General features: G+C 39.4%; 1 protein-coding gene across 1 annotated transcript in view; it reads right to left on the minus strand.

Moving 5' to 3' along the window:
- The window catches only part of col24a1 (collagen type XXIV alpha 1), a 116,576-nt gene that overhangs the window by 21,087 nt on the left and 79,292 nt on the right, over positions 1–16,197 (minus strand). The window contains exons 26-38 of the mRNA XM_033621642.2: positions 15,892–15,945; positions 13,419–13,472; positions 12,653–12,706; positions 9,825–9,878; positions 9,575–9,619; positions 7,615–7,659; positions 4,836–4,889; positions 4,139–4,192; positions 3,949–4,002; positions 3,596–3,649; positions 1,348–1,401; positions 912–1,019; positions 63–116 (exon numbers count right to left, since the gene is read on the minus strand). Of these exons, the coding sequence (XP_033477533.2) occupies positions 63–116; positions 912–1,019; positions 1,348–1,401; positions 3,596–3,649; positions 3,949–4,002; positions 4,139–4,192; positions 4,836–4,889; positions 7,615–7,659; positions 9,575–9,619; positions 9,825–9,878; positions 12,653–12,706; positions 13,419–13,472; positions 15,892–15,945 (738 nt within the window). The remainder of the gene's footprint in view (positions 1–62; positions 117–911; positions 1,020–1,347; positions 1,402–3,595; positions 3,650–3,948; positions 4,003–4,138; positions 4,193–4,835; positions 4,890–7,614; positions 7,660–9,574; positions 9,620–9,824; positions 9,879–12,652; positions 12,707–13,418; positions 13,473–15,891; positions 15,946–16,197) is intronic.

The following is a 16,197-nucleotide window of genomic DNA, read 5'->3' on the forward strand; positions in this document are numbered from 1 at the left end:
TCCCGCTGTTTGACTGTGAAAACATACTTAAGAGGGAAAGTGGTGATGAACCAGGTTCTTACCTTCTTTCCGTGCCGTCCTCTGTTCCCTTGGGGCCCTGGTTTTCCCTCCGGCCCCTGTAGCAGGACACCCATTAAAGGATTAGTACAGACACTATATACCTATTCTGCAATTAGAGACATTAATAACCGCATCTGATGATTTATAAACACCAACCTACAGATTCTGATATTAAAGTTTCTTCCCCAGAAATTCCCAGATTTTGTTCCCAGATGTTGTAGCATGTTGCCCGCAATGCCATTCAAAACTTTAACCAAATTTGTCTGTTTACATGTCTGTAAACTGGGCAGTACTGCTTTCTCAGAGCTTTGTATGTGTGCCCTGAAGCCACCTTCCTTCCTGACACCTGTTACCTTCCTGCCCCCTTTAAATAAATCTGGATCTGTATCTCAAAACAAACAAACAAACGCTTAGAGGAGCCTTTGAGTGACATCTGTCCTGCATTCACACTCTATAAAATAGTGCCCTTTACTACCCAAATAGCAAAAAGGCTTTGTTGAAGAGAAGGCTGACCCCTACTGGGATACAAAGGAAATATTTGGTTCAGAGTACTTTTGTAATCTGCTCTGTTAGTTAAAAGTATCTAAAATTCTGTAGGTGTGACTTATTTTGCCACGTTCCATCAGCTGTATGCTTACATTGAAAAACTAGAGGATTTATCTTTCCTGTCACAAACTGAATCTACCAGATCTTTTATTCAAATCTACATTTTACATTATCTTCACGCAAGTGCGTCTTTTCTGAGTCAATCAGAATGTCAATAAAGGCAGCAACTTCTGTTACTTGCCTCCAAAGGTTATTTTAATCAAATTGTTGTACCTGGCCAGTTTGGAAACATTAAATAAACTTACACGGAAGCCCTGTTTCCCAGGCTCTCCGGGTGGTCCTGGGGGCCCAGGGTCTCCTTCTATTCCTTTGTCCCCTGGCTCTCCGATTGGCCCATGCTCACCAGGCTCACCCTGACAGTGTGAAGGACACAGAGAAAGAGAGGCAGACAACCAGGGAAAACAGTTAAATTATAATTTAGTAAGACTGAAATGACCAACCAAGAGAGGTCAATAGGTCAGACAACCTGAGGTGTTCAGACGCTGAGACAAAGCTTTAGTGAAATACTTACATTTTCATCATTTTCATTAGACCTTTTATCCCATTCAAATCTAATGTGAAATTAAGTGGATCTGGTGTTCTTACTGTATTGTGGTTTATTCAGTATATGACTTGAATTAACTTTTTTAAAATCCTGAACTATTCTCTTTGACGAACCAAAACAAATGTTGCAATGTTTACCTTGGCTCCATCTTTTCCTTGTGGGCCGTCTTCACCAGGGGGACCGGGAAGACCCTATAAACACATCAATATTTACAACAAAATCTCTTCAATGTTGAAAACAGTGACACATCAACTGTGAGAACTGTGACAGTGTTATTTTCTCTGTAATGGCAGATTCTGTGTGTGGAGCATCCCCAGAAACAGGAACACTGTTTCTGTAAGAGCCTTTGCTGATGATGTTAGGATCTCAAATCCTGAGCCAAATACAGTAGGGCTGTCAATCTTCCCCCAAAATCAGATTCGAATTTTTAATGTTCTTTATGTTAAAAATTCGAATAATATTCAAATGTTTCCTTGGTATAGACTATAGCCTAGGCCTACCACCTCATTTTTATATTTTTTGTGTTATAATGACATTATTTTAATATTTTGCATCACATGCAAAAGTGAGCGTCTCCGGCTTGTCAGCACAGCAGTGTCTGTCCCAACCCAGCTGCGCAGCCGGAGATGTGTTGCTCCTCCTCACTTCAAGTTACTGTCATTAACTTTTAACCTGCAAAGGCGGCAGTGCCGCAACATTGTAGGAATTTATGAAAGCCCTTGTGAACATTTCAATAGTTAAAACAATATTTATTTGCAATTACTCTATTGAACGACCCCGAAGCATGAGCAAACGGGCTGTCACTTCAGATTAAAGAGATGCGCCCTGTCACTGTCAGCGCAGGGCTGACAGGGCACCCTCCGCTGAGAAGAGAGAGGAGAGGAGAGGAGAGGAGAGGAGAGGAGAGGAGATGGATTGTAGGTCTGTTTGTAAACGGGGCTTCTCCGACAGTCATGTATTTCCCCAAAAAACATCTCTTAATGCACGGTAGAGCGCCGTTTGTTTGTTTTTAAATATTCGAACCTTAGTTTCCAACTTCGAATATGCTTATTTTTACAAGAATTCCAATTGTTTTCAAATAGCGAAGTTCATTCTGACAGCCCTAAAATACAGTAAAACTATCTGCACAAGTCAAAATCACTAAAGTACATGAGAAAATGTGTTTTCATAATGTGGGTAAACCAACTCATTATAGATGTATTCAGTGCAGTTGTAAAACATGCTTGATTTGCTTGATCATCATTGCAGTTGTCAAAGTCATAATAGGGGAACATGTAAAAGTTACAGAGAATCTTAACACCAGGCTGAAAAGCAGTCTTTCACTGCCCTCTGTGGTTGAAAGTTTCAAGGCTGCTCTGACCACAGTCAGCATCACTGATGGGTGTGTAGTTGGGTGTGGTCAGACGCTTGCTGTGTTGAACCTGTAAACACACTGAACAGTGATGTCACTGTGTCCTGAAGAACACCTGTACATCACTGCATCAAAGTGAAAAGGTAAACCACAGGAGGTCAGCAAAAACAAGACTTTGAGGGGGTGTTATGTAACCTTTAATTTCTATGAAAGAAAGTAGGACACATTAACAGGATCTTTTTTTCTTTTAGTCCAGAGATTATTTGAAGGGGCTGAACAAGAAGTTCAGGGACGAAGGTTTGTAATGAAGAGATTAATTCTGAAGAATTAGGAGTGATTCAACTGTCTTGACTAGTGTGGCCACATGACCACGCATGAAAGCCAATTTATTGTGCCCAGATTAGGTTTAACATGTCAAGTTTGTAGAGACAATTTATTTGTTATATAAAAGGAAAGAAGCAAGTAACCCTCTAAAACATGTGCCATGAAACAAAAGAAACTGTGATGTAATGTTCATTGCAAAATGATACAGACAAGATGACTTAAAAAAAAATCCCCACTGTAATCACAATTTCTATGACTAATAAACAAAAAAAGACACAGTCTTCTGAACATCTGTATTGAGGAGATAAATCACAGATGATCTCAGATTTCTTTGGTCCTACTCAGGACAGTCAGACAAGAGACAATTCCTGCTGACAGAATGGACAATTTCTCAGACATCATCTAAATTCTTTAATCATTCTTTACCCACTAAGATGGAGTAAGTAAAAACTGCACTGTGGGTCTGATGTTGAAGCAACCTTGGTAAAGAATGCTGAATCTAATTCTGTGGACAGAATAGTAAGATGACACCCAGGCAGTCCAAGTGCTATTTATATAGTCCATCAGACCAAAACAATTCCATCACTCTGCTCTCTTTGGTTCGGGATTAGACATCCTCGTCAAAATGAGGGGGAGTAAATATACGACTGGGTTAGATTTACCCAAACAGAAGGAAGGAAGGGATTAGTGGGATGTTTGCAGTTACTCACTCTCATTCCCTCCTGTCCCTGCTCCCCTTCAGCTCCCAGCAGCCCAACATCCCCCTGCAGGGACACAAACACAACACGGTGCTGTCTAGAGGTCAAGACACACTAATATGTGCATGCACACTCCCAAGCTTACTCCAACCACTGATACTTGAAACTGAGGCAGTGTTAGACTTGACAACCAGCTGCTGTTTCACCTGAGGCTACAGTTAGGTCAAGTCCAAACTCACTGAGCAAGGTCACAGTTTTTCACAATGCTGGAGGGTGACAGAGATTGAAGCTCCACATGACAAATGTTTTCTAAGAAGCAGGGGTGAGAGGAGTGGTTGCAAAAAAAATGCTGACATTGTACTGACCTTTGACCCTGGCTCTCCGATGGCACCCTGTTCCCCCTCCGCACCAGGCCCACCCTGCAAAGATAAGAAACAAAGGGCAGGAGTCAAATTTAATTTATACTGCATAGCATACATAAAAATGTCAACTATAAACAACAAAAAAACCTAATAATGACTTGTTATATAGTAACAAATATTAAATAAAAAGTACTTCAGGTCCTTGCTCTCCATCAGGTCCAGCCTCTCCAGGAGGTCCTTTGGGTCCCTGCAAGAAAAATCATCATAAGACACCTTAATGACACAATAATCTCATTATTAGACTTACTAGATAGAGTAAATCTGGAACTAAAACTGAAGACAGAGAAACATAATACAAAACTCTAGCATATAATAGGAAAACAAACACAGTTAAATGTTTAAGTCTGTAGAGTAGAGAAAACTGAGGGTGGAGAAGTAAAACTGACGACAAGCCAAAGGCAAGATGAGACCCATAACATAAACTGTGCCTCTGGTGTTATTGGAACCTCCTACCCAAATAAATATTTGAATCAATCTGATTGTTTGACATTCCTAATGTCCCCGAGGGGTCGGCTGATTTCCAGGGGAATCAAGAACTTGAGAAAGAATCCAAGAAGGGAGGAACAAGGTATGGAGCGCAAAGGTGTGAGAAACACAGAGAGAGAAAGCAATACACAAAGACAAATCCTAATTTTCCCTCTCAAACAGTTCATTTTTTCCTAATGAGCAGCATCAGAGCTTCCGAAGTGTTAATAATTTCAACCCTGACAGCTTCTTCCTCTTGAAACTTTTTAAGAATAACGATTCATTATAGTTTCCAGACAAGAGAGTGCTCACAATGTGTGGTTTGTTTGCAGTTTCCTAAAACAGTCAAAAGACAGCATACTCACTGGTTCACCATGGGGTCCCCTCTCCCCGGTACTGCCTGGGATACCTGGTTTACCCTGGAAACACACACAGTCATGAGCTCAGCATAGCCTCAGTCATTCATTTGTGTAATCACAGAAAACAAGCATGAGAAAGCTCAGCTTTGGCCACGGTCCTCTTCTCATCATTACTATTATCATCATTAGCAACATAACCACAAACATGATGGCTGAGTCTAATATTTCAGTGCTGCATAATGCCTACAGACACAGAAACCCTTTGATGCAACACAAGTGGATTGGCTTTCCTGCAATGTCAGATCTCTTTGTTGCAGTCCAAACATTACGTTGCCAAGTTTAGACAAGACACTCTAATTTGAAACAGTATTTAGTCCAACGCTGACAGAGGACGACATTGTTTTTGCATGTGAGAGATAGCTGGTTCTTCCAAGCATTGCAACCAAAGTGCCAAAGTTTGATGAGACAGTAATGAATTCAGTAGCATCCATCTTTACCTGTACAATAAATTGGTTTGCAAACTCTACTGTGAAACACTACACTAAGACCTGCGTGATCCACCTATCGGGGTCAGCAAAAACGATCAAGGTTATGTCCATATATTATACAATATTGTTGTAAGGTTTACATAAGAGACACCAATATTTTAGCCAACACGATGGTGGAATAAACAGCAACCAACCGTGTCCACCACACGTCTTAATATTTTTAGGAAATTAAGTTTATTGTTCTTTGAAAGGGAGTACTTGCATTATTATGCTATTCTAATATAATTATGTGAGAGGCATAAGATGGTCTTAAAATGACAATATTGTTTATCGCAATTATTTCTGGGGCAATATATCGTCCAACAAAACTAGTTATGACAGTCCTACTGACTCAGGACAATTCACACTTAAATAACCCTTAGCTTCTACTCACTGAGTAGATAAGACCTAAAAGAAAAAGAAATACAGCTGCAAAATGACGTTTTTAAATGTCTCAAGCTGTGTAAATAGGATCTTTGAAGAGTGAATCAACTGAACAAAATTATTAATAAAACAGGAAGAAAAACACTTAAGTGTTCCAACAGCCAACATATTCAGGAGCCACCAAGAGTATCTGTCGGAAGTGAGAGTGATGAAAGTGTTTCTTCTATTCTATTTTAGGGAAACAAAAAGAAAAACTACTACAATCATTGACAGCCGCATTAACTACACAATTGCATTCAGCACTGGACCTAACGGGATTTAATATCACAGATAACAACATGATTCTTGGACACAATCACTCAAAGATTTCTAATCACTGAACACAGAGGTATATGTATATGGTAAAGAAATATACATCATGATGCATTTTGAGGGAGCTTTTATCAGACACAAGATGGCGCTATAAGTCCAGAGGTCAACACAACACCAACGCTGCTCATACAACAGGTTTGTCAAAGCAGTGAGTTTTATAATACTGGGCAAGTCTACAGAGGGGTAGATGATCTGCATTTAACTTCAAGCAGCATGTGCTTAGGAGGGCAGGTCACAACTGGCCCCGGGTATGTGCATGTTGTTATGTCCATGTGTGGGGTGTACAGTTGGCTATATCAGAGAGTAGGAGCACAGGCTTGCACATGTCTATGTGTGTATTTGTGTGTTTGTCAAGAGTGATTGCAAACAACCCAAAAATGTCGAATGTTAAGCCGACACATGATTAGAGAGAGTGGAAAGCAGCTCATTTGTCAGTGGAAAACGACACAAGCCAAACAACTGGGTCCAACATCGATTAACCATGCAGGTGATAGGGCTTTTCTCTGACTGGGGACGGTCCTTTGTAAGTCCGGCCATAAATGGATGAAAGAAACTGCGCTATAAGAAACATAATGTGGATATAATGACCATCAGTTGGCTATTAGACGGCCCACATGGATCTGCTTTTGAATCTGTTTTTGTTTGCATGTTTCTACCATCTGTGGAACATCAGTTATTTCATCCTTTCACAGTTCAAAAGCACACAAAGACCACCATCCATCTTGTTCTCCTATGGCAGAAACAGAAAAAAAACAAGAGTCTGCTGGCAAAATGGCCCATTAAAGCTACCAAAACAAGACACTACAGCCAGTGTGTGTCCTGTTTAGTATTCATAGCTGCTGAAAAGACATCTCCTTTGGGGTTGTTAAAGTCTCATCCAAGAGGAGCCCAAAAAACAAATCAGCTGGCTGATATCATCGACCATTATTAGCTAAATATATTAGTATTGAAACACGTCAGTGGAGAAGTGATGAGAAATTGCAAAAGATATGTTGGTGATCACTTAGAAAGAGTTTCGCTGTTACCTATTCTGTCCACCAGAGAGCACTGACAAGTTCATTTTTCAACTGTTAAGTGTCCTGCTCTATGCATATCTGGTTCACAATTCATTTAATATAAACCATAAAAATAACTGTTCAACAAGGATGGGAATTCTTAAGTACAGAAGCAGGAAATGGAGCCAAGTTTCAGTCATGTTTGTGCTGTGTTCATTCACACTGAATGAAAACCTCACGCCTCCACACATCAGTTGATAAAGGGAGATTACATGCACATATGTTTTTATTATGTCTTCTTTAATCTATGACAATTTCCTTTTGGTTGACTTATAGGTGTACACTCTTTAAGTTATATATATATATCACAGGTAAAAAGAGGATGTGGAAATGTTTTACAAGTCTGTGTTGTCTGCTGCAGCCATAATGATGCTTATCCTATCTGAAGTGAAGATGATAATTAAAGTTCTGAAAGAGACATTCAGCCTTCACTTAAACATTACTTACTTTCTTCCCCGGAGGGCCTCTCTCCCCGGGGCTGCCAGCCTTGCCCTTCAAAAAGAGAAATCATTATCTGAATGAATAACATGCAGTTGCAATCAACCCAAGTGATTTCAATTTATTTTGAGAGAAATATTAGCAACATGTTAATCTTCCATGTCTGATGATTGGTGACTGTGTGTGTGCTGGGTTTTACAATGATATGATTATTTGTGTGTCGACAAATTTCCCTGCGTCAAGCGGGAGCAGTAATATTTGTAACCTCATGAATTTATTGACTTCCTTGTTGTTTAAATTTTATGTTTTGGAAAATTCCTCTCAGATGAAAACAAAAGGGCATAAACAAGTGTGTTGTTAATATGGCCAGAAGCGTTTCAATGATTTTGAACAAAAACACTTTAAGTGTTTGAATGTTACAGCTGTGACATTAACTTGTTTTATGGAAACACATTTGCAGTTAATTGCTTTGCTAAGAGTGCAGATCTTCAACAGTTTTAAAGATTTTGACATCAGTTGAAACAACTGTCATCAGCTCGTAAATTTGGCCTTAACATAAACCATTGAAACATAACGTTTTGTTTAAAGTACAATGATAATGAGCACTAAATCAATCCTTTGATAATGCATTGTAAAACATAACTGAAACAACTATATTTGCCCCACGAAAATAATATTTGTATCACTTCTACATCAGTGATGGACATCAACTACAAATATCCCTGTCTATCGACTACACTCAACCTGAATGAACAGCACAATAAGGAAGCATCACATATAAACACACAGGCAGACACATGCATGAATATGACATGTCCACACCTAGAATGGCTGTACAATTTTGGAAATTTGGAGATAGCACTTAAAATCTCTTAAGTAAAACAACAATCTGAAGCTCCATTGCATTCTACTCAGCTAAATCAGCTAACTAATTTGTGTCCAAACACTATATTTAATATGATAAGAAAAACTGCCATGTAATTTGTTCTGATTGGTCAAATGGTGATCAATGGAAAAATCTGACTTATATCTATAGTCAGTCAGGATTTTTGAAAAAAAAAGGAAAAACACTAAAATTGTGTTTGTTAAATGTCCTGCACATGAAATAGATTTTTTACACTGTATACGTGAGCATATCTTTGATATTCAACTCATTATGAGTTCACTCACACCAAGTACTTGGTTGTGCTTGTTGTTGTTACTGAGATGCCGCTATTTTGTTAGCATACTATATCTAGTCTCTGGACACATGACACTGTTTTTTTTCCTAAAATATAATAAAATATATAGAAAAAAACAGAAGTTCCATGAGCCAAAAGACTAAAATTAGTATGACAAGAGTTTGACCGATTTTGAGAATTTCTATCAGGTTTGTGCTTGGCCAAGCCCACAGAGCACTTCCACATTTCTGTTTCTGGCACAAATGGGTTAAATACAAAGTTTATGTTCATCCTGCTCCTCCTCAGCAGATTTAGCTCAAGTTTCCTCTCTACAAGTTGGCAGTGGTGCATAATAGCTGCATTTGGGTATAACTTGATACAGAGGTGAAAAGACAAAGGTCCATTCTGCAAATTAAAACTGATTAAAGGATCAACAAGCTTTTACAGAGGCCTGCGGCCCGTAATACTAGATGCCGCAATGTCTTTTCCACAAGGTGAATGTGCATCTTCAAAAGAGATTTGCGTGTTAACCTTGAGGATAATGCCTCTTTTTATGACAACAATTATTCCGGTAAATATAAATTTGCCTTCTCATTACTTAAGAGCCTGAAGCTGTCATCCAGAAATGCACAAGACATAAAACATTTACAGCATCATAACCATTCAGCAGGTACCTTACAACTATGTTTAATACTTTGAGTATAAACTTTGTAGCATGTTATAAACTGCCATTTCCTCTTTTCCTGTCTTTCTCTTACACATGCTAGTATAAGAAAAAAGACACACATATTAATCTTAAGACTACTTACAATGAATCCTGGCTCTCCTTTTTGTCCAGCGTCACCTCTTTCACCCTGCAAAGACAAATTATGGCACATTTAAAAAAAAGTCAGAGGGATTAATGAGGTAAACCATTCATATGTTGTGACAAATAATTTTACAAAAGCAGTGTTCCAAAGTTGTGCCGATACAGGAGGATGGACATATTTCATGCAAAAGTCTATGTCTATCCAATAGTGTACATGGTGATGTTTCTCACAGACTGGTGTGAATGTGTACCTTGGTGCCCTCAGGGCCTGGTTCTCCCAGTAGGCCATCTGGACCCTGGGGCCCCTATGCGACAACAACACGAGACAACCCTTTGAACATCACTCAACAAAGAATGCACAATACAGGACACATTTACCATCAAAGCTTCATACACCAGTTGACATAAAATCACACCACCAACGAAGTAATCAGTCCGTGTTCTTGATCTACTTGGGGGGTTTTCTGCCCTGATGTTGTGGCCGACCACACCCACAAACATTCCAGGGGTTTCCCAGCAATGTAGCACAACCACACAGGTAGTGACAGATAGAAATCTTTACAAAACAAATAACACACACTCTCCTTTTCTCTCCTGTACACTCTATCAGGACTTCAGCCTATCTGTCGTTTCCATCTTGTCTCCCCTCTTTTGTGTCTCTACCTTTGATGGCTCTCTTACAACTCCTATTTTGTCTGAGCCTCTGGCTTCCAGTCAGACTAACATCTCTCTCAGGTCACTGGGCTCCCTTTAAGCTTCTAGGCAGAGAAACTCAGCTTTAATCTTTCTTTTGCATTGTTCTTTCCTTTAACAATAAACAATGTGTGCATACAGAATAGCTGGTTTGAAACTTTTAACTAAAGAAAGAAATTCAATAACTGCTTATCTACAAGTAATAGCACACATTATTACACAACAGTTTGTCTACTGGAACTTTTCTGGTGCAGGTGGGGTGCATTTCATTGTGAGTGATCATTAAAACGAGGAAGAGGAATCAGAGATTGATAGAATAGATATGAGGGTAGAAACTCATAATTCAGAGGAGGCACTAACTGTTTTCCCACGATGACAAAAAGCTGTAGAACTACTGCAGGTTTGTGCCAACTAGGGCAGGTGCACACCAGATATTCAGCTCCAGGACATGACATGTTCTTCTATAGCTCAGAGGGGAAAATGATAAGAATGACTGATAAGCTGTGTAGCACTTTAATTTTGCTTCCTTTATGTTGCATTATCTCTCATCAGCAAACCGCAGCATAGACAAAAGGGAAAAAAAGGGATATGTGACTACAAATGATTAGCTTTTGCAATTTTCCATGATGGTCCATGATGGATCATATGCCTTGACAATGGAGACAGACTGCAGATGAGGAAGCGGGAGGATTTGAGGTTAACCATATCTTACCTCGGCAAGACAGGAAATGCAACCATAAACTGACATGTGTATGGATTACAGTAAACAACACAAGCCATGGCATGTTAATGGCCACCATATGTTTTGCTTGGCTAATGTTCAACTGTAAGAAAATAAGTGAACAGAGGATGAAAGGAAGCAAATTATAGATGAGTGATGAAGTGTGAGAAGCAGTGCGGTGGCGGGGATCATTTAATTGGCTTGTTAGCATTTCTCTTCCATTTTCTTGAAATAGCTGAAACTGACTGGCATTAAACTACAGAGCTTTCCCCATGCTACTGTCAGTCTGGCAGTGCAGTGAAGCACATGCAAACAATTTAAGAAAGTTTAAGAAAGACTTAAAGTAAATTTAAAGCAAAACAAAGAGTTAACATGTTAAAAAGCGGACTTTCCAGGAGGTGCTGCTGCTTGACATTGCCAACCTAAGAGCTCTGTCCTTTCACATAAGGACCTGAACACGGATAAGGAGAAACTGACACCTCCCAAAACAGTTCAAAACTGTTGAGTATCATGGATTATATATAGCTAATATGCAGGCAACATAATCCTCAATGGGAAGAGTGGGTAACAACAAACATACATTAACAGTCATGTTCACAGTCAATGCAAAATATTAATTGCAAAGAATACAGATCATATAGATATTAATGCACTGAAAAAAAGTATAAATAGCTGTATGTACATCACTTCTTTACCATGTGTTTAGGCCACAGTTCAGGAACTGCAGCATATTTCTGGGTTGAATGCTATTCTGTTAAAAAAAATGAACTTTGTATTTTATAATCTGATGACTGCCAAATGTGAATAAAATTTGGATTTAGTATTTGCATGCCACAAAGTAAAGCAAAAAAAAAAAAAAAAAAAAAAAAAAAAAAAAAAATCAGAATTTTTTTAACCTATAGTGTCTGTGCTTCTGATGCTCATCTTTTTTTTTTGTTAATTTGCACAAGCACAAACAGTGAATGCAGTGTCTTGTTAACATTATTTGATTTCGGACCCACCAAGCCCCATTTCAGCTACATCCCATCATTTGAGCTGCACTTGAATAAGATTATTTAATTCTGGTTCCCCGGTGACCCTGTACCAGGATAAGCAGTTAGGAAAAATGAATGAATTAATTTTTGTTCCTATGGCAACACACACAAGTTGTGATATATGAGTTGCAGCTAATTTAGGATGAATGTGTCAGAATGAAATGCTTTGCTTTCATCCTGTAGACTGTATAATCAACACAATGCACCTCGGTTGCTGCTGCTGCTGCTGCTGCTGCTGCTGCTGCTGCGAGATTTAAGTTGAAATTCTGTAAAGCTGTAAAGAAGCCTGACTATAATTAAACTCATGAATCTATACTTGCCTCCTCACCTGAAGGTGTCATTCTCCTCTCAGCCACACGATGTCTCACCAGTATTACCGCACCATATCTATTTGACATTACCATAATGTCTTCCAACATGAGATTCATGCACCAATAAAAAAAGCTAAGGCAAGGAGGAAGGACAAACACATGTTTTATAACTGCTTAAACCTTTGGTTAATGGGAATGGAGTTGTGATGCAAAACAGACAACTAAGGGTCTGGTAAGTGACATTTTCATGAGTTGAAGTAAGCTCATAACATACAAGGGACTGGTACAACTAATACCCCAAAGATAATGTCAGCTCTTACCCTCCTGCCCTTTGACCCAGCGATGCCTGGACTACCCCTCAACCCCTGTGGACCCTGAGAGACAAAGAGAGACAGACACAAAATGGAAATCAGAGAAAGAGTAAAGACTGTCAGTAAAAAAAAACATACCTTTAGGAAGGTTTTCATAGTGTTTTATTTGGCATGGGTCAGTTAACAAACCATAAAATACAGTGAGAATGTTTAGAAAAACTTAATAGGGCAAAACCTCTTTGAGCCGACATCAGCACTAGTGATGTAAAGCTAATGGATGCACTACTAAGGTTTTAGCAGAAGTGCTGAACAATCTGCCAGTTAAGACATGCTGTTTATACAGGTCTAGACTAAATTGTGGGAAACAGGAAAACCGATATATCAAATCAACCCCTTAAATTTAACGTGTTTACGACTGTACAAAAACCCAGAGTACATCCAAGTTAATCTTGTAATTCAGGCGTTTATAACATCCAGCCAAGACACTGAGTAGAAAGGATGAGAGTCAATGCATCCAAGCTTTTCAGTTCATTAAGTGTTAATGTGTGTATGACTCAATCCAAAATGCAGAGGGAGTAAAAAAAAAAAAAAAAGAAAACATAAAACTCAGCAAGAAAGTTAATGAAAAACCAATATACGAATCTGGGGGTGTGCAAGAGATTTCGAAGTTTATCTTTTCAATACACAGGTAAATATAATTTTACAAGTGGACATTCTAATGCAAACCTACATTATTGAGTATATCACACAGTGGTGGCGAGAGTATGACACTTACAGGTGCACCTTGCATGCCGATGTCTCCTGGACTTCCTGGCAACCCGGGATAGCCCTTACACCAAAACAGAAATAAAAAATATTATAGAAAGGCAGACAAAAAAGCATGCCACTGTTTAATGCCATGTGTTATATGGGTAGTAAAAGTGTATACACCTTATAAAAACTATGCTGCATTAGTGCTTTAGGATTTTAACAATGAGTAGTGTGGAGCAAAAGCACAGCAGCAGTGTGAGACTGTGCAGTGAAAGGTGGTTACATCTGTAACTGGAAAGGACTGGAACTGTTCTGCAGAACTGTTTCATATTATGTTGTCTCCAAATGTGCTCCAGACCCACTAGGAAAAAGAGACAGCTGGGTGCTGTGGTTCTCATCATAGCACTATCCACCACCCATTCTCTTTCTGTAATAATCTATTAAGTAATAATAGCACAATAACAAAGGAAGGCAGTAAAGACAAAAGTGCCTATGATTTGCCAGGAAACCATAATCCCTGCAAATAGCTTTTAAAGAGAAGCAGAACTTCATAAGATGATCATTGTAATCTGTGGTGATATAGCCCAAAGTCAAACTGCCACTTCTCACTGTGTGGCTTCATTAAAGCACAAACTGGCTCACACAAATCACCATAACTCCTTACATAAGTCACAAATCTATCGCTCGCTCTGTCTCTCAGTCAAACATGCATACACACACACTAACAGTGATTCAATCATCTAACTATTCAGCCAGCCAGCCACCAAATTAGTCATCCCCTCTTCCAGCCAGCCAATCAGTCAGCCTGCTAGCCAGTCTGCCAGCCAGCTAGGTCAGGAGGACTGGGGCCCAAAGCCACAGACATGGAGTTAATCCAAGGCCTCAGGACAGGGAGGGATGCAGGCCAGCCTCTCTCATGCAGCAGCATGGGAGACAGTGGAAACACTGCTGTACTGGACAGCAGCATGTGTTTTTTTTTGTTTTGTTTTCCCCATGAGTAATCAGCGCTGTCGAAATAATTTTTCCACAGTAGTGTGTGAGCTAATGTTGTAAAATTAACCTGCAATTAACCTGCAAATATACAAACATTTATCAATTCCAAATACAATGTATTATGTGGATTTGGGGAGGACAATATAACATAGCGAGTCACTTTTTTGTGCGAGTGTCTTCATAACAATGTCAACTAGAAGGGTACTCGAATAGTAAAGACCTCTGCAAAGGCCAATAGCCTCGTCTTCTATGATATGATATGCAGATCTGCAAGCACAAACACTACATATGTCTAAATATATTTCCAAAACTATTAGAACTATGTCAATCAAGTGATCCACCAACGACTGCTGTCTGTATGAAGTTTGAACAACTACATGTTCAGGCTACTACAGAGGACTACTGGTACCCAGTGGATTGTGATATGGAGTCAGTGTATTTCTGCAACTGCCTCTGTTTTATCACTACTGGACTCTACTACCATCTACTAGATTTTAACTTGTATGTCCTTTATTAGGCCAAGGCATAATGCCCTATCTCACAATGTTAGTGAAATAAATTGTGTATACAGACCATGATTTGAATCTAAACTGTAATGGTTTCTTTTTTGGCCCACGCCATAAAAAAATGAGCCAATCTTTACTGGGGTGACAAAGCTAGAGATTAGTTTGCAGAGTCTTTTTCAGTATTTAGGATTTGATTAGGAGTTGATGATGAAGTCCCTAAAAAATGTTACACCTTCAATGAGACACAGTCTTACTTACAGTGGCATACAGCTTTAAGATTGGACAAATGCGTTCTTCCTGTTCTACCTGCATTAAAAATATCCATCTCCAAATTAAAAAACCAGCAGTTGTCATTTTATCAAAGATGAAACAAAACAGTATGCCAGTTTGCCGTCACAACGAAGAACTTAACCAAGAGTGACTGATACTGACCTGTCATTTATTCAGACTGATACACTGAACACCACAGCTTCAGTTAGATAATCTATCAGGGTCTCATCCCAGAAAGCGAGGACTGACTAACATACGTCACAGATGGAGAACATGAAAAAAGTCAAGTCACTGGATTTGGTCAACCAGACCAGCCTGGTTGGATCCAAAAGAATTGTCGATTTTTACATCCCTATCCTCAGAAGTACTGTGGGAAAACCACTTTTAACGACTGAAGTTTGCAAAGATTTGTATCCACAAACGTTACAACACTGACAAGTCTGGAACCTTTTAGAACAAGTGAGACTGATTTCATTTCCATGAAGTAAACCTTGTAGCTCAGAAACGTTTGCCAAAGCTGACAGCCAAAATTGCTCAGTGGTTCAGTTTTATATTCATCACCCTTAGACGTTAGTTTACTGAACAATGTATTCAAGCTCTGGTAGGCTGTTGCAACTTTGCTGATTTCTTGGAAATCCTTTTTTCAATGTATACACGATGGCTCTGGGGTTTACCAACTCTCAGACAAGAAGCAGAGTTCTGCAGTATATCCTGAGTGACTGCACTTACCCTTGGCCCCTTCTCCCCGACTGGACCCATTGGACCCGCTGGTCCTCGGTCGCCCTGCGGGAAAAAGCAGCAAGACACAAAGAAAACTGATCATTAAACTATGACCTGAAACCTCAAAACAGAAAACTCCAACACAGCTTCAAATACACTTTTCCTAATAAAGAGCTGTGAAACTGGAGAGCAGCTTCTGAAGTGCAGAAGGTTAGACTGACAGCTGGCTGAGTGGAGTTTAAAGCGAGCAGGTACTTTGAAACCCAGTTGGTGGCACGGTGTGTTAAAAGCAAAGGTAACTCCGGGTGAGCAGTA

This window comes from Epinephelus lanceolatus, chromosome 6 (assembly GCF_041903045.1).
Source record: "Epinephelus lanceolatus isolate andai-2023 chromosome 6, ASM4190304v1, whole genome shotgun sequence".
NCBI classification, from domain to species: Eukaryota; Metazoa; Chordata; class Actinopteri; order Perciformes; family Serranidae; genus Epinephelus; species Epinephelus lanceolatus.